The sequence below is a fragment of the Paramormyrops kingsleyae genome, chromosome 15, assembly GCF_048594095.1.
Source record: "Paramormyrops kingsleyae isolate MSU_618 chromosome 15, PKINGS_0.4, whole genome shotgun sequence".
NCBI lineage: Eukaryota > Metazoa > Chordata > Actinopteri > Osteoglossiformes > Mormyridae > Paramormyrops > Paramormyrops kingsleyae.
In genome coordinates, this window is record NC_132811.1 from 23,192,563 (window position 1) to 23,214,959 (window position 22,397).

General features: G+C 44.9%; 1 protein-coding gene and 2 long non-coding RNA genes across 8 annotated transcripts in view; 1 reads left to right on the top strand and 2 right to left on the bottom strand.

Moving 5' to 3' along the window:
• Positions 1–14,633, top strand: part of LOC111844610 (uncharacterized) — a 31,251-nt gene extending 16,618 nt beyond the window's left edge. For 2 of the 5 annotated variants that reach the window (XM_072699919.1, XM_072699920.1), the window contains exons 30-46: positions 2,878–2,931; positions 3,384–3,437; positions 4,011–4,064; positions 4,296–4,349; positions 4,516–4,569; positions 4,795–4,848; positions 10,643–10,696; positions 10,799–10,852; positions 11,285–11,338; positions 11,531–11,548; positions 11,628–11,690; positions 11,973–12,020; positions 12,235–12,415; positions 12,551–12,657; positions 12,819–12,899; positions 13,120–13,320; positions 13,959–14,633. In XM_072699919.1, coding sequence (XP_072556020.1) covers positions 2,878–2,931; positions 3,384–3,437; positions 4,011–4,064; positions 4,296–4,349; positions 4,516–4,569; positions 4,795–4,848; positions 10,643–10,696; positions 10,799–10,852; positions 11,285–11,338; positions 11,531–11,548; positions 11,628–11,690; positions 11,973–12,020; positions 12,235–12,415; positions 12,551–12,657; positions 12,819–12,899; positions 13,120–13,320; positions 13,959–14,108 — 1,335 coding nt within the window. In that variant the 3' untranslated portion in view covers positions 14,109–14,633. Of the gene's footprint in view, positions 1–2,877; positions 2,932–3,383; positions 3,438–4,010; positions 4,065–4,295; positions 4,350–4,515; positions 4,570–4,794; positions 4,849–10,642; positions 10,697–10,798; positions 10,853–11,284; positions 11,339–11,530; positions 11,549–11,627; positions 11,691–11,972; positions 12,021–12,234; positions 12,416–12,550; positions 12,658–12,818; positions 12,900–13,119; positions 13,321–13,958 lie in introns of those variants that run through there. The other 3 variants (XM_072699921.1, XR_011982755.1, XM_072699922.1) reach the window with 3 other exon arrangements.
• On the bottom strand, positions 6,350–9,206 carry LOC140578519 (uncharacterized). Of its 2 annotated transcripts, XR_011982757.1 has the most exons (3): positions 8,948–9,206; positions 8,096–8,591; positions 6,350–7,995 (listed from the first exon to the last, which is right to left on the bottom strand). It is a non-coding gene; the product is annotated as an uncharacterized lncRNA (long non-coding RNA). The 2 variants fall into 2 exon arrangements; XR_011982756.1 differs by lacking the exon at positions 8,948–9,206 and having other exon boundaries at positions 8,096–8,695.
• LOC140578520 (uncharacterized) lies at positions 14,575–19,352 on the bottom strand. Its single transcript, XR_011982758.1, has 3 exons — positions 19,294–19,352; positions 18,965–19,033; positions 14,575–14,880 (listed from the first exon to the last, which is right to left on the bottom strand). It is a non-coding gene; the product is annotated as an uncharacterized lncRNA (long non-coding RNA).
• Positions 19,353–22,397: the final 3,045 nt, after the last annotated feature.

A 22,397-nucleotide genomic window follows, 5' to 3' on the forward strand; every position in this document is an offset into this window, starting at 1 on the left:
GACGAGTCGACGTCAGGGAACCCGCAGGCGACCAACGAGGCATTGGAGGCGGGACCAAGGACTGTCGACTGTTCTTGATGGCGGAGAGGGATCCACAGGCGACCGCAGAACCGGAGCCAAAGGACCCGCAGGCGCCCCCCAAGTCCCAGCCAAAGCAAGAGAGGGCGAGCCAGGGGGCAGGGCAGGCGGGACCTGCGCCTGTGTCCTCTCCCCTTTCGGGACACTGAAATGCGGGGTACTGGTCAGGATCGACCTCGCTGAGGCGAGGGCAGAGGAGTCATTAGGGAGGTCCCCGAGGGGTCCCACTCGAGCTCCTCCTCCACCAAGGGGGAAGGAGCAGTGGTCAGACTGTCTGGGACCTCCTCGGGGACTGGGACTGGTGCCAGGGGAACTGGAGCAGGGTCAGGGACCGGGACGGACAGAGCCTGGGCCGGGGCATCAGGTACGGTCAGAGCCTGGGCATCAGGCGCGGGTGGAGCCGGAGCAGGAACCAGAGCCTTGGGCGGAGCCGGAGCAGGGGCCGTGGGCGTAGCAGCAGGCGGTGCCATAGCAGGGGCCGCGGGCGGTGCCGTAGCAGGAGCCGCTGGTGTAGCCTGTACCTCGGGCGTAGGCGGAGCTGCAGGCAGCGCCGGGACCTCGGGCGGAGCTGCAGGCGGAGCCACGGGCAGAGCGTCGGGCGCAGGCGTCGCTGCAGCCGCAGCGGGAGTCTCGGGCGCAGCAGGAGGCGGGGCCATAGCAGGCGCCTCTGGCACAGCAGGAGGCGGGGCCATAGCAGGCGCCGCCGACTCAGGGCCAGCAGGGGGCACTTGAGGAACCGCCGACTCAGAGCCATCAGGGGGCACCACAGTGGCCGTAGCCTCACTGGGCGGCACCGGCAATATAGGCAGATCAGGCAAGACGGGCAGGACAAGCAAGACAAAAGTAGGTTGGACATGCAGGTAAGGCACGTCAGGCACCGGCGGGACAGGCAGGACAGGCGGGTCAGGAACAGGCAGAGCAGGCGAACTTGGAGCAGGTAGATTAGGAACCGAGAGGGGCGGAGCCTTGACCGCCAGTGCAGGAATAGCGGGGGGTGGAGCAGGAGACTGCACCCAGGCCGCGGGCGCCATCTTCCTGGGGATTTTGGGAACCCGCGGGATGGCTACCCCAACTGACCTGGCCCCTTTAAGGGCCAGGCGCGTTCCCTGGAACGGATAAGCTGCCGGCGCTGGCAGCAAGGCAGCAGAGTTGCGGGCTTCGGATACTTGCGGGATAGATGCGGAGGCGGCAAGAGAAACGGCCCAGAGGAAGATTGCCGGTTCTTCCCTCTGTCCTTCCGCCTCCTTCCTCTTGTTTTTCCTCCGGCTTGTGGCTGACTGCGGTGGTTGGGTTAACTTGGAGGGGACCCACGGCTCTGAGCACTGCTCCCTGCTGAGCAATATCGGCGTGAGCCTTCTCTCCGTCACCCTCTCCACTAAAAGCCGAAGGTTTGAGCACTTTCTCCACTATCCACACTACAAAACCAGTCTTGAATGAGTTGTGAAGGGTATGTGGGCCGCAACTTCCTACAATTACTCACTGCCAAAGCGGGTGTAGGCTTATCTGTAGAGGTTGTACTTGCAGGACTGGCGAACAACTGAATGGGGACAGTTGTTGTCCGACTGTCGACAAAACGCTTGTGCTTCTCTCCCCTGATATGTGAGTCGATGGCTTTAGAGCCCATTGTTGCCAGTTTGATGACTTTTTTACAAAGGTCGCATCACGCTTCATAGACATTAGTCATTTTTTTCAACCAGCCACAGTACTTTTTTTTTGAAGCATTGATATTAATAGCAATAAATAACTAATTAATATTGTATTATTTAATCAAATCATACATAACTTTTTCCTGTCACTGTTAAGATATTTTAAATTTCTTTTTTGTATGATGTTAGACTGTTTACTTACTAGTTGTAACTAAAATACAAATATTCTTGCAATTCTGAATGCTTTTCAAATGTATTGTGTTAATTAATTAATTAATTAATTAATTAATTAACTATTAAACACCTCAGAAACTAGAGCCAATCTGGCAAAACCAAAGTCATATTCTTATTCAGCACCATAAACTTAATATAAAACCGTTCAAACTAGAGATGCTCCGATCAGCATTTTTGGGGCCGATCACCGATTACCGATCACCAAGATCATGATCTGCCGATTGCCGATCACTGCCGATCACAGAATGGCAGGGGAATGGGAATCTTTTATCTATAATCTAGCAGAGTTTGCACCATTTGTAGAAATGAAACTAACTCTAAATTAAATATATTGAAAAAAAAAACTGTAGAAATAGGCTACAGTCAAGATCTCGAAGAATCAAGCGCTTGACACTTGGCGCCCCACACTGAAGGAGGGGCAGTGACACTTTGGTCAGCACTGTTGCCTGACACCTCCAGGGTCAACACATGAAATGTTCCCCAAGAGCAGAGTGGATAAGTTTCTCATACTCGGCATATTCAGTTGTATGTCGTGTTCTAAGATGCCTAATCATGTTAGTGGTGTTAAAATGCCGTTGCTTGCTTCCACCTCGAGGGATTTCATCACGACATACATTGTAAACGGCTAACTTTACGTCTTTATCGGACACTTTGAAAAACTTCCAGACGGGAGAACTCATGTTGCCACTAGTAAGCTCCGCTCTGCTGTTGTTTGCCGATCAAGCTATTTTTAGCCAATATCGGCCGATCATGATCGGTGGCCGATCAATCGGAGCATCACTAGTTCAAACATCGTTGGCACCAAAATCACTGTATACCAGTGTTATTATTGTTGTTTGTTGTTGTAAATAATTAATAATACAAATCATATCCATGCCCTGTTGCACATGCGATAATGTGGCTCCTGTCTCTGATGCAGGGCAGTGAAGGTGCCAGAGGGGGGCGTGGTCATATCGGCCCACCTGGACCACCGGTATGTGGACCGCAAAGCACATCGACACACTGTCCCATCTGACTGTGGTCTTTCAAATATGCAGGTTCGAAAAACACTGCTAAATAAATTGCAGTATGTTCAGAATACAAAGAGGACTTATTCATAATAAGAGGCAGCGTGTGGCTCAGTGGGCTAAGCCTGTAACCACAATGTTGCCGGTTCAAACCCAGCCTCAGCACATCTGCGGGTCCTTGAGCAAGGCCCTTGGCCCCCCGCTCCCTGGGTGCCCCAACAGGTGGCTGCCCTTCGCGAACAGCTTACTCTACAATGAGCAAGTTGAGGGAGGTGTAAAAAGAATTTCCCCATGGGGACAATAAAGGATCGATTATTATAATTAGCAACATATAGAGCTTATAAACAACATTTTATTATACTGTGCTGTAAATATACAAACAGACATTACTATGTCTCTTTTTCCATCCCTGATATAGGGTCATGGCGGTGTGGATGGTCTCCTCGGAGTTCAGGGAAATGAAGGCGATCCAGTAAGACCTTCGTCATCATGCCACTGGGAATCTCATGCATTCTGTGCAATGATAGCCTGTATCAGTCTGCCTCACGTCTTGACTACACTCACAGGAAAAGCATAGTTTATAGATCATTTAAGATGATCAGAAGGGGTACAGCTCCATCACACGTTGTGGGTTTATTTAGCCTGCCTATTGGCAAATTTGTGTTATGTGTACTGGCATTAAAGTACCACAGCTAGTAACATTTACATAGTGCAGATGTTTGTTGCCGATTCATAGTCAGGGATGTAACTAATCGACTGGTATGCAAGTACGCATTCACCTTTAAAAGCGGTACGTGCGCCAATTGATTGTTGTAACATAGCAAATGCGTACTTATTTTATATGCATTTGCACTGATATGACAAGAAATTATCATGATTTTTTAACCTTTATATGCTAATTTGTACTTCTTTTGCTGTATAAAAGTTAAAATGCATGGTAATTTCTTGCACCATTTCTTTCATCAAGCTAATCACGCTCTTGATACTGTAGCTATTCAGTGGCCTTGTGATCACATGTTAAATTCAGAAATTGTTCTATTCACAGGGTGATATTGGTCACAGGGGAGCCTTAGGGAGACCTGGCCAGCAGGGGGGGCAGGTGAGTGCATTGCCCTGTAAGGGGTTCCTATTGGGTTCTTATTTTCAGCACACAGAATGCTACAGACCCCAGAGACATGCATACTTGATTCATTTGCATTTTGAGAAGCCTCCTCTGTATTTGTATGCCTGGCAATATCAGGATAAATGGTAATGGATGGATGTTGGTAATATGTGCATGTGAGTCGAGAGTAAAAATTATCCTTAAAGTGACAGTATTGTCATTTCTCAGGGCTCACCAGGACAAACAGGTTTAAGGGGATTCCAGGGGGCCCCAGGTCCAAAGGTACACATATTACATTTTAATTATACATGGCTTTAAAAATGGCTTTAAGGTAACAACTGCCATAATGTGCCCACTGCAGCAAATGAGTTACAAGGTGATTAAAAACTACAGGAAAATGAGGAGGAAATAAACAGAGTGAATGAATTTACTTACTTGCTGTTTTCAGGGTTTTCCAGGCACAAAAGGAAAACGTGGCCCTGCTGGGCCCATGGGGCCAAAGGTATTACTCTTTATTATAGGTTCTTGATGGCAAGACTTGTTTGCATTTCACATACGTCAATAAAACTTATCATTCCACACAGGTTCATGACCACTCAGTATTTCACATCAGTCTGTGACTACTTGCATTGTCCCATAGGTCCATGACTGGTTAGCATTTGCAAATCTTTTTTTAACCTGACCATAACATCAACACCTTTTTGTTTTCTGTGTTTTTCCTAATAAGGGCATTGAGGGACTCAGCGGAGAGCAGGGACAAGGGGGCAGTGTGGGACAAAAGGTACCATTTACCACTGAAGAAGGCCTCCTCTGAAAGCCATACTGGCCAGTACAGAGCGTCAGCTGTCCAGTGTGTTTATCCTGCTCCTGTGCTCTTGTCTTCACATTGCCTATTCACGGTTATGATTCAGTTATGATGCACTTTAATTTCTAAACTCTCCCCCACTGGACAGAATCACTGTAACAGCAAATTAAAGGTTTTATATATGTTAATATTATTCATAAAGCATGTAGTCTGGTATTCATAAACCATCTACGTCTAGTAAAAGACTATTTTAGAATAATGGCTGTAGGTGTATTTAGCTAGCATGTTCAGGCCATATTATAGTGGCTTCAAAAACAGGTGATTTAGGTGGTAATTGCTGTGTCTAAATTTCTTGGTTACTTTGTACCATGTGATGGACTGGCATCCTGTCCAGGTGTCACCTCACCTGGTTCATATGTCCTGAACTACCTGCAAATCAACTGTCATCTTCAGAAATGATCAGGGAATGTAAAACACACACACACACACACACAGGGCTGGGAAATTGTTTACGCATGGCGTTACTTTAAAAATTGCGCGTTATTCTTTCTTTAATCATGTTAAAGCATGATACCCATAGTATGAGCAACAGTTCTCAATAGAAACCTATAATTAGGGATGTGCAGATCGATACTGAAACATCAATTCTTCCCATCTGAATGTTTAATTTTGGGAATCGATTCTAATGTTAAAATATAAATCACTACCTGTTAAGTGTCTCTGTGCTCTTCTTAGCCAATTTCTCGACTGAAATTTATGGCACGTTTCTTTGAGGTGTTTCTTCAGACTAAAGCTTCATTTTAAACCGCGCGCTTACCCACATGGTGACGCACCTTAAGAAAACGGTAGTTACGGCTGAGCCCGGTTTTGCCCGAACCGGAAACACCGGGTACCATTTAGCCAAACCAGAGCTCAGCAGTTCATCCCGAATTTCTTTAGCCAAGTCCGGAACCAGGCTATCTTCAGGTTAGTAACTTTCACTACTAACTGACCTAGACTATAATGTCAGTTTTTGCGTAAAATCCCAGGTTTCCGTCACTACCTGCTTAGTTACTAAACCATCTTTCTGGGTTACCCATTGTGTTTTTAACATTATCCGTGTCCATTAAATGAGATATTGTGGAATAAAAGTGCCCTCATTTTAAATGCTGCCAATATGCGCTTTTACCGTTAATATAATGTGAGGTCCAAAAACTGTCCTCAGAAGAACGTAACATTGGTTGTTTTCCAGGTGAGATTTTTAGAGGGGTAAAAAAACCGTTTTAATGCAGATGACGCGGAGGTATTTGTCCCCAAAGCTCCTCAACTATGGAGAAGCGTTGCTAACGCTGGTTCCGAAATTAAGACTATCTGTAAAATGTGCCATTTTACAAGTGTGTCAACGAGGAATGGTACAATTGATATCCGTGCGGGAATTACTGAAATGAGCTCATTTCAAACTCTAGTCTAATAGATTTGAACACAGGAGAACAGCAAGTTCATTTCAGCAATATGTACACACATTTATTTACATGTATTTACAAATATACAATATATACACCGAGCAGGGACTAATTCCTCGCTGTTTTCCTGCGAGGCTCTTCGGCCGGGGGCTCGCCCCTACGCCCACCTCGATTAGGGGCGCGTAGCTCTTCCGCCCCGGGGTGGCAAGGGTCTCCGCGATGTCAATCGTATTTTTCGCTCCCGCCAATTCTGTAAATTTCGGGCAGGAGACTGCCACCCAGAGGCGCTGCGCTTTATCCTGTGCCTCAACTCGAGGGAGTAGGGCCAAGCCCGGCCAGAAGGACAGAGCAGCATCGGATCCACGAGACAGCGGTATATCTCCCGGTGCGCCTCTACGCTGCGCCCGTGGATCCTCAGCGGCTCCGTCCTCCTGTATTTACACATGTATTTACATATATACAGTATATACACCAAACAGGGACTAATGTCTCGCTTTTCCTACGAGGCTCTTCGGCCGGGGGCTCGTCCCGTACGCCCACCTCGATTAGGGGCGCGTAGCTCTTCTGCCCCGGGGTGGCAAGGGTCTCCGCGATGTCAATCGTATTTTTCGCTCCCGCCAATTCTGTAAATTTCGGGCAGGAGACTGCCAGCCAGAGGCGCTGCTTAATCCTGCGCCTCAACTCGAGGGAGTAGGGCCAAGCCCGGCCAGAAGGACAGAGCAGCATCGGCTCCACGAGACAGCGGTACATTTCCCGGTGCGCCTCTACGGCTACGCTGCGCCCGTGGATCCTAAGCGGCTCCGTCCTCCTGTATTTACACATGTATTTACATATATACAGTATATACACCAAACAGGGACTAATGCCTCGCTCTTTTCCTACGAGGCTCTTCGGCCGGGGGCTCGTCCCGTACGCCCACCTCGATTAGGGGCGTGTAGCTCTTCCGCCCCGGGGTGGCAAGGGTCTCCGCGATGTCAATCGTATTTTTCGCTCCCGCCAATTCTGTAAATTTCGGGCAGGAGACTGCCACCCAGAGGCGCTGCGCTTAATCCTGCGCCTCAACTCGAGGGAGTAAGGCCAAGCCCGGCCAGAAGGATAGAGCAGCATCGGATCCACGAGACAGCGGTATATCTCCCGGTGCGCCTCTACGCTGCGCCCGTGGATCCTCAGCGGCTCCATCCTCCTGTATTTACACATGTATTTACATATATACAGTATATACACCAAACAGGGACTAATGTCTCGCTCTTTTCCTACGAGGCTCTTCGGCCGGGGGCTCGTCCCGTACGTCCACCTCAATTTGGGGCGCGTAGCTCTTCCGCCCCGGGGTGGCAAGGGTCTCCGTGATGTCAATTGTATTTTCAGCTCTTGCCAATTCTGTAAATTTCGGGCAGGAGACTGCCACCCAGAGGCGCTGCTTAATCCTGCGCCCCAATTCGAGGGAGTAGGGCCGAGCCCGGCCAGAAGGATAGAGCAGCATCGGATCCACGACACGGCGGTATATCTCCCGGTGCGCCTCTACGCTGCGCCCGTGGATCCTCAGCGGCTCCGTCCCCCTGGCTTGCCGAAGAGCCTCCAGGAATGGGTCCGATGGCGATTTGGGGGGCGAGGGTCGAAGTTCCGGGATATCGGCTGCATTTTCTTCCCAGCTTTTCTTCTTCTTCAGCTTTACCGCCCGTTTCTCCGTAAAACAAAGAAACATATATGTAATACAAAGTAACAAATGAAAGTTACGGCTAACAAAAGCTAACAGAAATGCTAATTGTAATTGGCAAACTTACTTTCACCATCATTTAAATTTCGGTGCAAAATAATTATCACAGGGCAGGAACTCAGCATCAGAATCTGTTGAATCTGTCTGGTGTTATGATTGAAATTCTGTAAAATACTGCTGATGACTCTACAGAATGTTTGTGATGATTTGAGATGCTAGACACCATGGAGACCCAAAGTCAACAACAAATTTGTATATAAACTATATCTAGGCTGGCTAGGGAGGGAGTTTCATTGATATTTCTGCCTAGCAGGGAGAGACAATTGATATGTTACAATAATGACTTTATGAGAATGACCCATATACTCCCCTTTGTGTTAATTCTACAGTAATTTAGAAAATGTGTAATATTTATTATAGTATTTTCTATACTCACTTTTGGAGCCTATCCCAGAAGGTATGACGCAGGGAGTAACCCATGTTTGGTTATAGTGGAGAAATTGCTCAGTGCTGATATGTTATTATTTCATATTTTGTCTGGAGGATTCAATGCTGAGCTTTGACTGAAATTAAACGTAGAACCACATACATGTCATAAATTTCATATCAGTACTGTCAAACAAGGGCGTAGATTTGCTCTGGACATTGGTGGGGACCTATGACTCCACCCCCCGCCCCCCATCCCCTGCCCCACCCACCAACCCCGCCACCCCAACTCCGTCCACGGAATGCATGTTTTTTTAATATGCTGCAAAATGCAAAATCACTTTACATTAATACTAGCAATGCTTCGATTGATATTAATCCACTCGAAATGCAATTCATTAAGTTAAATTAAGGAATAATGTAATGTCAAAACCCCACTAGCATTAACGTTCGTTATTTTGATGGATTCACTAGCGAACTTGAAGTGACTTACACTTTTCTTTGAAAAAAAGCTCCTTATGTTCAGCTTCTTTTTTTTTGCTGCCGCCATCCTCACATGTGTCACCCAACACACCTTCTTGCACGGGGAAAAAATCCACTGCATTTGGCGCTGCTTGTATCTGAACGCAGCCCCAGCCTCTCACATGATAGCAGGGAAATGCACAGCCAATCAAAATGTTCATATGTGTTTTGGGGGCGGGAGGACTCAAGGAGAGAACGTGATTTATCCCTTTCTGCGTGTCTAGGTTAATGTTGACAGCAAGATTGTTTTTTTTTTTTTTTTTAAGTGGATTAAATTATTGGTGGGGACATTTCAATGGTCGGAGGATATTGGTGGGGACACATCCCCTCCGTCCACCCTAAATCTACGCCCCTGCTATCAAACCCAATTTTTAACATTCCATCTCAGCCATGTCCCTATATAGTTAAGTAGTAAAGCTAAATAAAAAAGTAAAACTAGTCAGCTCTCTTAAATTCAACATCATGCCTACTATAGTTAGACATCTGAAAATGTGATTGTTTCTGTTCATAAATGAGCCATTCTAACATTTTAAGTAGGAGAATAATGGTTAACAATTTTCCAATTCAAAGGTTCTCGACCTCTTCAGACCACAATTTTGGTGGCAACCCACGAGTTGAGAAACTTTCCTGTAAATCGCTGTCCACAAATATGTTTCACAAAGCAAATACCACCCATCTTAGCAGATTTGTGGAACAAGTAAATCAGCTAGTTTGCTGTACAAACCACAGCAGTTCTTTTACAATCCCTCCTATTGGTTGTCGTATGAGGACATGGAGCTTTAATAACTTTTCTTGCATCTTTTCTTCCATCCATCCTTCTGTTTTCTGTAACTGCTTATCCTATTCAGGGTCATGGGGGATCTGGAGCCTATGAGCGCAAGGAAGAGAACAGCCCAGGATGGGGCGCCAACCCATTGCAGGGCACACTCACACAACATTCACTCACACAATCACACCTATGGAGCAGTTTAGTAACTCCAATTAACCCCAACATGTTTTTGGACTTTGAGTGGAAACCAGGATACCCAGAGGCAACACCACAATGACACAGGGAGATTATACAAACACCACACACATGGAGCCATGAACCCCTATATCAGAGGTGTGAGACAACAGTGCTAACCACTGAGCCAAGTCAAGTCAAGTGGTTTTTATTGTCATTTTAACAATATACAGTGATACAGTACATAGTGAAACGAGATGACGTTCCTCCAGGACCATGGTGCTACATATAACAGTATATCAACACAGGACTACATAGAGTGCACGTGTGCAAAAAGTGCAAACATTGCAGTTCAACATGAGACAGTGGAAGAGGATATAGAAGAAATGATAATGTGTAAGACAGGCTAAGTGCAACAGTGCAATGGGTTGTGCAAAAAGTTCTTGAGGTAGTGGGGTGTATAAAGGTGTGTGTGTGTGTGAGTGTGTCTCAGTCCAGTCTCTGATTGTTCAGGAGTCTGATGGCTTGGGGGAAGAAACTGTTGCACAGTCTGGCAGTGAGGGGCCGAATGCTCTGGTACCTCTTGCCAGAAGGCAGGAGGGTGAAGAGTGTGTGTGAGGGGTGTGTGGGATCTTCCATAATGTGCAGTTTCCATACCAGACCGTGATGCAGCTGCCACCACGTCTCATTTCTTGTTTCACAGCATTTCCTTATTTTATATAGGGATTTCCTGGCAATAGAGGGCTTCCTGGACCTGTGGGCCCACAGGGGATGAAAGTGAGTCCATTAACTTTCAAAAAAGACATAACCTGATAGGATTCACCGGGAATCTGTTCCAGTGTGTACTTCAGGTGAAAAAGGGTTCTCTGTGTCTTTTAGGGGAAACAAGGCCAGCCGGGATATAGAGGTCCGCCTGGCCCTAAAGGCCAACAGGTATCGACTGTCTCACTTTCTGTTTGAGATGATGTTTAAATACATCATTCCATTTATTCTGTCAGGAGGATGTACAACAGCTAAAATGTATGTAATCTAAATCAGTGTATAGCAACAACAACAGAAGATGCTATTTTCTATGACCATTCACACACTTAGCAGAATTTCGCAATTGAAATACATCCATCCCCGACTGCTTAGCTAATACATATTTCCAGACTGTCTGGACTCTACATCAGTAAGCACAGGGCACACCCTGGACAGGATACTAATCCATGGCAGGGCACACACCCTGTCATACACTATGAGCTTCATTATCCATTGTGTTCTCCAATAAAATGTCATGATATGACCACCATGACCCTGTATTGGGTAAGCTTACGGAAGAGAGTTGGATGGATGGATATGTCATGACTACTTTCTTTCTTTAAGGGTATCGCAGGTCCTCAGGGTCCACCAGGACGGAAAGGGCTTCCAGGTCTTTCGGTAAATTCCACTGCTCCATCCTGTTTTATTTCCACTGAGTCTCCGTGGGATGAGGGCAAATATAATTTCCATTAGTGTAAAAAAATTAAGAAACCAAAATGCTTCATTGTTTGTCTCAAGTTCCTCTTGCAAACCCAGCTCGGTAAATTCCCTGCATGGTGGATTTCAAAGTGATTTGAATTTGTTTTGCAGGGACTTCCTGGAAACAAGGTAATTTGCCCGTTGAGATTCCGGGGGGCATGTGGTGAACTGAAGGGTTTCCCAGCACTCAAAGCACCTTCATTCACAGGGGATGAAAGGCATGCAGGGAATAGCCGGAGCAAAGGGACTGAAAGGACACAGAGGCCCCAAAGTAAGGAAGTGCTGTATGTTATCCACCACATAGGCTAAGAGTAATCTGTGACCTCTGATACATCAGGAGCTTTTAAAAAGCGATATGTGAACCGTAACCCTAACCCTAAAGCCCAGCTTTCTTTAATGATGGATATTATAATACATTGTGAACCGTTACTGGAAGCTTCGAGTACATAACTAAAAGAAAGGCCATGTGCAACTAGGAAGCAATAATGTACCGCTAGTTTCATCTACAGTATAAGGTTTAGAATATGACATGTAACTGAATCATTTCTCACAGGGAAAATCAGGTCCTCCTGGACAGAGCATACAAAGCGAACTCCTAAATGTAGGTATACAGATGTACAGCTTCAATATCAATATTTAATTTTATTTTATTGTGTCATTCCATTTATAATACTTGAAACTGATTTGTCAGAAGTAATTACATTTATTTCTGTATATTCACACATGTCCAGTGTGATTTTTACAGGAAACGGTGAGTTCATCCCAGTTCTGCAGTTGTAAAATGTATTTTTGGTCTTTTGACTGGAATGGTTTAGTACTCTGGGCTGTCTGCATTGGTTCGGGGATTAGTGACTGTGGCCTGGAGCGGTTCTGATCCACAGCAGGACCAAAGTGCAGCAGAACTTTTGGAGATGTTCAGCTGGTCTCGGGGCACCGAGGACAGCCCTGCCACGACATGCTCAGAGCTCAAGCTAACTCATCCCCTCTTAAAAGATGGTGAGTGGTATGTTCTGGTAGCACCTGAGACAAATACATGCCTTGTAAAGCCCAGTGCCCTGGGACACTCCACTCAGACTCAGCTGTAGGTGATGGTCTACAAAAATGATTTTTATCACAACTTCCTGTTTGCAGGGCATTTTTTTTTGGACCCCAATCAGGGCTGCCCTTTCGATGCCCTGTATGTCTTCTGTAACTTCACAGCAGGAGGGTCCACCTGCATATCGCCCATCAGATCACAGGTGCTGAGCTGCATCAGATCCTCATGCTGGGTGTAAAATATGATGATAAATCATACCATCGGGGACCAGGGGTGCTCAGGGTGCTGTGCCTCATTTATATGTAGGGCACCCACTGGATTTTATGGGTTTGTGAAATGAGAGGAACTGTGATTTCTCCACAGGTCACAGGAGGTTGGGAATCAGAGCAGGAGGACTCTTACGCCTCTGGCACATGGTTCAGTCAGCTTAAAGGGGGATTCAGAGTAAGAAGCTGCTTTTGCCATCACCCAAACACCAGAGAAAGCACGGTTTAATTCTTTATAGATCAATAATACTCACTAACCTGTGTAGTGGCCCTCCTGTGGTTACGTAACTTTGCTCCAGTAAAATATCCAGCTGTTACAAAAGTCAGATAAGAAATAATAATCATTATTATATTTACTCTTCCTCAGTGATTTTAAGCACATTCGTGTGATGTCTCAGTTTGAATATACAGGTCTTAATCCAGTCCAGCTCCGGTTTCTACGGCTACACAGTCACTCAGCCTCACAGCGTTTGACCATAGCTTGTCCTTCCAACCACAATACAATGACTAACAAAACAATACACATTATGGGGGACAACGGAAATGAGATCAGAGCCTCGGACTCCTCCTACAGCACCGTGTCGCTACGTGGTTGTGAGGTGAGAAATGTAGCCCGTTAAGGGATCCAAATATGTTATAAAGACACTAAAGTTCCTTAATTTTGTATTCCATTGTATATTCCATGTAGTCAATTTCAATGACTGGCAGTCACAGTTCATTATCTATATAGGTCTGACATTCATAACAAACACACAACAGCTGTGTCACAAACATTCATGTATATGTTACTGCAGCCGGGAGCAGAGTGTCAAGTAGGAGGGACAAGGTCATGTAGGAGCGGTTTATCACGAGGGGTTGGAGGGGTATATAATGAGGGTTAGGGTTACGGTGTCAGATAACAACAGTTATAAACCCCTCCCAAATTGCACTTCGTACTCAACATTGCCCCTCCCACTCGGCATTCGGCTCCTGGCTGCAGTGATATGCCTTTCTACTGCAAGTCCAATTGCTTTGATTTACTCCTACCAATAACCAATCGCTACCCATGGATTTTCTACAAATGTAATTAATCTTTTGGCCACAAGATGCCAGCATATAACAGATTATGTAACATAATTAGTACATTTGACATGGCAAAATGATGTTTGATGTTAAAGGGAGTCTTAAATCAGTGTTTATGAGGACTTGTGAACAGAGTAGCATTCATTCAGAAATAAATGTTCTCTTGTGTCTGCAGATGGAGGTACAGTTTGCTGTGAAGAGCGGGTCAGACTCTCGGGATGGGACCATGGACCTGCTACCCATCAGAGACCTAAGCATGAAAGGCTGGGGTGACAGCTGGATGAAAGACTGCAGAGCAGTCTTAGGACCCTTGTGCTTTTTATAGCTGAATCCCATGAAAAGCAGCTGTTCAACATGGAGGGACATGCTTTTTAAGGCTTTGATTTGAGACAGGAGAAACAATGGAGGACGGACACTGGATTGTATATCCCTGGCAAAGCTAAGGGCAATGGGAGCAAAAGGAATTTTGGGCAGTATAAATGGTTTGATCTCTTAAAATTTGATTTGAAGTGACTCATAAATCATGATTTCTAATGTGGGAAGTGACTTGAGAAAATATTAATTTAATTTATTCAGATCGTTATATGTATCTGAAGCTAAACTTTGTCTGAAGATTACAGGATAATATGTATCCTATGTGCTATTTACCTATTTGCTATGCCATTGTAAAAACTATAATGCACAAAATTATTTACTGAACATTTAAAAACATTCCAGGGATATTTTGATGTCTTCACGTGTGTGACGCATGGCCACTATTGTGGTAAATACATGGGTCAAAAGGATTTTTTTTCTACAATATTTTATTGGACAGCACATTCTTTCCTAATAAAAGGTATTTTATTCACCATTGCAGGGAATTCATGTTAAGCAAAATTCAACAATAACTGCCGTTTTAAGCTGACGAGGCTGAAATTGGTTACTTTGCAGTTTCCACATTTGTTTGGTGTCATTCATCCATCCATTTTCTGAAACCGCTTATCCTGTTCAGGGTTGTGGGGGTCCAGAGCCTATCCAGGAGGCTACGGGCTCAAGGCAGGGAACAACCCAGGATGGGGCGCCAATCGGGCTCTTATTCGCACCTTGTTATGCTGCGGCTTCGATGTTCACAGTGGCACATACCACAGTTATGAAAATACAAAACAACACATGGAAAAAATCTTTAAGCTACACAAACATGTATGTCATACATCCGCTTATAATTTTAACAGTGGAATACACATACTGTGATTTTTCTTTTGTAATAGTAACCAGATAGCATCACATGGTAAGCAATTGGACAAATTCACTTAAATAAGCCACAATTCCAATTTGAATCTGGAGGTCTTATTCAACTTCGACCAGGCAAATGTGAAACGCATAGTACACAGCGGGTACAAAAAGCATACACATCCCTGTTAAAAAGGCAGGTTTTTGTGATGTAAAAAATGAGACCATAATAAATAATTATTATTATTATTATCTGGTCTGGCCCAGCACTGACCACAAAAATGGAGGATGCTGATTCAGAAATGACTCCCCCTGTGGGGTGTGTGATGGAGAAAAAATGAAAGGTAAGAAAGGAGCTGTGTGTTTTCACCTTTTCAATGGCAGATGCTGAAAAAGTCCTAGTTAGCATGTTCAGAATGCAGAGCTGGTACTTGCAGGTTAATTTGTTTTAAGTATTTTTACTTTATATTTTGTATTAATAATTTTTTATGAATATTTTTGGGTTGTGGAATGAATCATCATTCTAATGGGAAAATTCGCTTTGATATACGAGTGCTTTGGATAGTTTCCGGAATTAATTATGCTCACAATCCGAGGTATTACTGTACTTTTATTATCGCCATACAGTGTCCAGCAAAATTTGGAATGCCACTCCAATGATAATGTGTAAGAAGAAAATTATGAAAATAATGAATCAAATACACTGCCTGGCCAAAAAAAAGTCGCCATTTGAGTTTATATCAGCAAATACTTAAGAGCCAATGACTGTATCATTATTACAGCTCAGCAACGTTATACAGCAATAAAGTGAAGTCAGCTGAGTACCTGAATCGACTGAATGGCCAGGTTACACCTCCATCCATCATCAATGGAATTGTCAAAGAGTGGATGATTAAGGAGCATGAGGAATCATTTGGAACCACAGAGTTGTGACCTTAACCTCATTGGAGGTCTTTGGGATGTGCTGAAGGAGGCTTTATGGAGTGGTTCAACTCGCTTGTCAAAACAGGATCTCAGTGAGAAATTAATGCAAATCTGGATGAAAATAAAGGGTGAGATGTTGCTTAATCCTGTGGAAACAATGCCTTGACAAATGTGCGCCATAATCAAAGCTAAAGGCGGTCCAACAAAAAATTCTGATTTTTTGGCTGTACAGTGTATGTGTGTGTGTGTGTGTATAAAGGATATAAAAGACTAGTGGACGAGTAAAGCGCAAGGTCTAACTATGAGGTAATATTGCAATATTTCAAAGTCAGCAGTAACAACAGCTGAGAGAAAGACAACAGAAGACAGAAAGGCAAAAGACAGTGATGCAAAAAAGACACGGCAGTATATTATGTGACAGTAGGGCAGACAAGACTGATTACTGCTGGTTCAGCAAGGCAACAGCTCATGGGTAGAAACATTATTCAGGTATAATTTCTGCATTGTCTGCCTGATGGCAAAAGGGTAAACAGATGGTTATTGGTGTGTGTGGTCTTTGATGATTTACAGGTATATCCATTTAAAATAATTGGGGAATAGTTGTCTTCTTTAGACATGGAAGTTTCTGTTTTGATAAGAAATAAATGCATTCTTATGGACTCACATCATGCTCAGACTAAGGCTTCAGTTTCAACGTTTAAAGGAATGGTACCTAATAATAATGAACCAGCATGTATTGTTAAGTCACCACAGAAACAAAAAATCAAATGATTTCTTTGTTTCCCAAAGGTTATACAATGGTACCTCAGAACTCGAATTTAATCCGTTCAGAACTCCGGATCGAATCCTAAAAAGTTTGAGTTGTGATCGAATTTTCCCCAAAAGAAATAATGGAAAACCAATTAATTGGTTCCCGGCCCCAAAAAAATTACACCTAAATATGTTTTTTTAACATTTAAACACAAAATGAACCGGATAAAACAAGAAGAGCATATACTGTACTAAACATATCTAAGCACATCTAACAAAACAGTCATTTGTAAAGTAAGAAAATAAATATATCCAAACAATGTGTCATGTCCCGATCATCTGCTCCTTCTGTGTGCCACGCCCCCTCGTTAACCCCGTGTGGAATCCCTGTGTGATCAGCTGTCTCCGTTCCGTCCCCGCTCGGCACAACAATATTATTATAATTAAACGTATTAATAGTTTATTATTAGTATTAAAATAATGAATAAGAAATCTTTATTTCAAAATATATTTTATATAATAATAATTACTGTTACTGTCTATCATTGTATAAATGTATTTTTACTGTGTAAATATATGTATTTAGCTAGTGTAAACATGCATGATACTATCACAGCGAATGCGAGGCTGACACTGAAGCCCTTTGTTTCCGCTGAGAGACGTGCCGCGTGACTCATTTCCCCGCGCGTACAAGTTATCTTAGGTCGGCATTCACGGTTTGACTTCTGAGATTCAGATCGAGCTGTAGGTAATTTTTTTTCGAACTGGTTGTTTCGACTTTTAAGAAATTTGAGTTATAATGAGTTTGAGAACTGAGGTACGATTGTATTTAAATTGTTGTTGATTCAGCTCAGGGTAAATGTGATACTGTAGTTGTACTTATACGAAGAGTATAAGATCAGATTCACTTTTTTGATGTGAAAGGCAAATTCTCGATATCTACAGCAGCAAAGCGCAGAAAGTGCATGACTCTAAACATATAATGCAAAATAAAGACAAAGTGGAAAAATAGTACATTTAGTGCAACTAAGCAAATACAGTGCACACATTTATCAATTATACAAAATAACAAGGATATCTCCACACTTGGAGAAAAAGCACACAGGACAATTGGTTGACTTAATCGAAATCAAATTGGTTTTTGCCCCCCGATTAATCGAAAAAGTAATCGACAGATTAATAGATTATCAAAATAATCATTAGGAATGTGTTTTGGTTATGATGAAACCAAGATTGAACCTTTTGGCCACAGTTACAAAAGGTATGTTTGGTGCAAAAACAACACTGTGCATCACCAAAAGAACACCACACCCACGGTGAAGCATGATGATGACACCATTTGAGTTTATATCAGCAAATATTTTCATAAGGAGGGGGCGTGGCACACACGAGGATCGTACGAGCAGGTCATGACAAACATCCCCAAGACATTTTTTGTGGAGTGCATGAAACGTCATTAGGACATTCTCACAGGACGTCCAGTAAACATTCGGGGACTTTGAGGGAATGTTCATGGTAAGGTCTTTAGACGTTCTCAGGGGACGTTCATGTGACATCCAGTGAACATTAGGGGACTTATAAGGAACGTTCATGGTAAGTTCTTAAAACCCCTTATTCCTTGTTTTGCTCAGGCTGTTACTTTATTTACCGCAAACAAAAATAAAGACTCTCATGACCTCCTATCCAGAAAGGATATTGTTTTAAGTAGCATACACTGTCCCACCTTGTCCCCTGCAACAAGATATCACTCCCTGTATGAAGTGGTCTTTCTAGATTTGAGAGGGATTATTTAAGACTTTGAAATGCCATTCCGATGCGTTATATGCTTACATGAAATGACAAGCACATACAGGGCCAACTAACACTCATGAAACTGTAAGTAATGGTATAAGTGTAGCCAGTGCAATTTAATTACATCACACAGATAAACACAAATAATTTGGGGACTTTGAGGGAATGTTACATCACACAGACAAATTATTTGGGGTTCTTAATTTGCTGGCCGCCCAAAGAAAATAGAAGGGCAGCTGAGCGGAGTTTTCCCGTTCCTTCCTTCACAAATTTTTACCGTGCGGTACAGTGATACGCGATATCACTACACGGGTACAGATCAACTTTGCCCAGCAACAAATACTAGTAATAAAATAAATCAAACTCTGTATTTTTGAACAGTGTGTAGAATACGGCAGTGGACTGGAACTGCACAAGGAAATACAAAAGTACATACAACCGTTGGTCTTGAATACTAGGATATACACATTTAATACAAAAATGAATAATAGCGCCCTTTTAACTTACATCTCAGTATCTCGCGTCTCTCCCTATATGGTTTGCTCCCCTCCGAATGGCTTTCATGAAAGCCCCAGGCTATTCACACACCCATTCATGGATTACAAACATGCCATGAAACAAAAAACAATGCATTAATGTGAATTAATAAAAAAACATATTTACACTGCATTCCGCTTTACTGACACACAGATGCTAAACGGACGTACAATCCTTGTTTTACACTTAAATCGAGAATCATCCAAACAGTATTACCTACCAGATTGTCACTAATCCCCTCCAAGACACATACTATATTATTTTTACAATTACATATCAATATCATGAGGGAAACTTACATTTACTCTGTGAGGATCACCCCAGCCTCACTCCCTATGTGCTTCGCGGCCATGTTTTCTCCAAAAAGGGGCGGGGCAGAGGAATACCAAAAAAAAACAAACATAACCTCCGGGTGGTTCCCAACGCAGACAAGACTAACACCTTAAAGGGAGAGAGTGTACCTATCCAAAGCGAAAACAAAGTCCTTTTTCCCCACTTCAAACCAGTGCTAACATCCAAAATAGAGACTGATTTTCCACCCGGTTACATTAGCTAACATGAGTAAACCTACATATCATGTGTTACGATCGGTTTGCAGGGAAGCAGGTGAAGGGAGCCGTGAATACTAGAAAACGATTTATTCGTGGTAAACATGTAATGTTAATGAAAGATCTGGGGAAACAGACTTGAACGCGGACTAATATACACAGGACTACAAGCAGGAAATGCAACACAACAGGTAAACGGAAGGATTCCACACGGGGTTAACGAGGTAGGCGTGGTACAGGCAGGGTGTGACAGAACCCCCCCACAAAGGTGCGAACTCCGGGCGCGCCTCGATGGAACGGAGAGACATAACCGGGAAAACAGGACCTGGAGAAACAGGACAAAACCATTAACGAGGCACAGGGAACAAAACCGAAACACAGAACTCGAGGCTGGTGAGAAAACAGGCCGAGGGACAGGGAGAGGAGTTGAGGAGGCAGCCTGAAGGGACGGTCGTGCGGACCTGGAGGGAGGAGCAGTCGCCGCAGGCGACCATGTGGTCACTGCCAGAGAGGGCCCCTGCTGCGTCAAGCAGGATTGGGGGAAGCCACAGGCGACTGACATGGCGTCGGAGGCTGTACCGAGGGCTGTAAGTGAACCAGCGGTGGGGGACCCGCAGGTGAACGCCGAGCAGGAGCTGGAGGGATTACTGATGAGCTCAGATCCCAGCGCCGGTGTCCCCTCCTCTTCCGGGACACCGAAAGATGGAAATCAGGCCGGCATCGACCCTTCCGGGGCGATGGTGGAGGAGTCCTCTTTCAGGGGAAATCCGTTGGGGCCTTTAAGGAAGTCCTGGAGGGGCCCCCTTTGAGCTCCTCCTCTCCACCCAGCAAGGGAGGAAGAACGATGGCCCCACAGTCATGGCCCTCCTGGAGTACAGGGCCAAGAGTCTGGGGAGCTAGCAAGGCCAGAGCGAGGTCCGGAACTGGGGGAACTGGGGCCAGAGGGGCCGGAGACGGTTCAGGCAGCACAGAGACCATTAGGGCTGGAGCTGGGGTTTGCGCTGCAGGAGCAGGGACCGGGATTGTTACAGCCTGGGCCGGGGCATCAGGCAAGGGCGGATATTGTGTTTTTTTACTCTTAACAACAACGTAATAATCATACGGATAGGCGGTTCACAAAACTCTTTCTTTTACTGTAGCATCACTTGAACTGGTACACTCCATACATCACTGAGAGCGGTATCAATCCGCAGCTTGATAGGAAAACATAGTGCCATGTTACTACGCATAATATAGTACCTACAGAACACAGTAGGTCATTTGAACATAACAACTCCTTCCTTTCTAGCATGTAAGTACATCACAAACAAGTCTCGAACATTCCTTATGTAGAATACAGAAGCCCTTTTTTTTTTTTTTTTCTTTTTTTTTTTTTCTTTTCACTTCAACTGCAATGTAAAGATTTACACTTAAATCGAGAATCATCCAAACAGTATTACCTACCAGATTGTCACTAATCCCCTCCAAGACACATACTATATTATTTTTACAATTACATATCAATATCATGAGGGAAACTTACATTTACTCTGTGAGGATCACCCCAGCCTCACTCCCTATGTGCTTCGCGGCCATGTTTTCTCCAAAAAGGGGCGGGGCAGAGGAATACCAAAAAAAAACAAACATAACCTCCGGGTGGTTCCCAACGCAGACAAGACTAACACCTTAAAGGGAGAGAGTGTACCTATCCAAAGCGAAAACAAAGTCCTTTTTCCCCACTTCAAACCAGTGCTAACATCCAAAATAGAGACTGATTTTCCACCCGGTTACATTAGCTAACATGAGTAAACCTACATATCATGTGTTACGATCGGTTTGCAGGGAAGCAGGTGAAGGGAGCCGTGAATACTAGAAAACGATTTATTCGTGGTAAACATGTAATGTTAATGAAAGATCTGGGGAAACAGACTTGAACGCGGACTAATATACACAGGACTACAAGCAGGAAATGCAACACAACAGGTAAACGGAAGGATTCCACACGGGGTTAACGAGGTAGGCGTGGTACAGGCAGGGTGTGACAGAACCCCCCCACAAAGGTGCGAACTCCGGGCGCGCCTCGATGGAACGGAGAGACATAACCGGGAAAACAGGACCTGGAGAAACAGGACAAAACCATTAACGAGGCACAGGGAACAAAACCGAAACACAGAACTCGAGGCTGGTGAGAAAACAGGCCGAGGGACAGGGAGAGGAGTTGAGGAGGCAGCCTGAAGGGACGGTCGTGCGGACCTGGAGGGAGGAGCAGTCGCCGCAGGCGACCATGTGGTCACTGCCAGAGAGGGCCCCTGCTGCGTCAAGCAGGATTGGGGGAAGCCACAGGCGACTGACATGGCGTCGGAGGCTGTACCGAGGGCTGTAAGTGAACCAGCGGTGGGGGACCCGCAGGCGAACGCCGAGCAGGAGCTGGAGGGATTACTGATGAGCTCAGATCCCAGCGCCGGTGTCCCCTCCTCTTCCGGGACACCGAAAGATGGAAATCAGGCCGGCATCGACCCTTCCGGGGCGATGGTGGAGGAGTCCTCTTTCAGGGGAAATCCGTTGGGGCCTTTAAGGAAGTCCTGGAGGGGCCCCCTTTGAGCTCCTCCTCTCCACCCAGCAAGGGAGGAAGAACGATGGCCCCACAGTCATGGCCCTCCTGGAGTACAGGGCCAAGAGTCTGGGGAGCTAGCAAGGCCAGAGCGAGGTCCGGAACTGGGGGAACTGGGGCCAGAGGGGCCGGAGACGGTTCAGGCAGCACAGAGACCATTAGGGCTGGAGCTGGGGTTTGCGCTGCAGGAGCAGGGACCGGGATTGTTACAGCCTGGGCCGGGGCATCAGGCAAGGGCGGATATTGTGTTTTTTTACTCTTAACA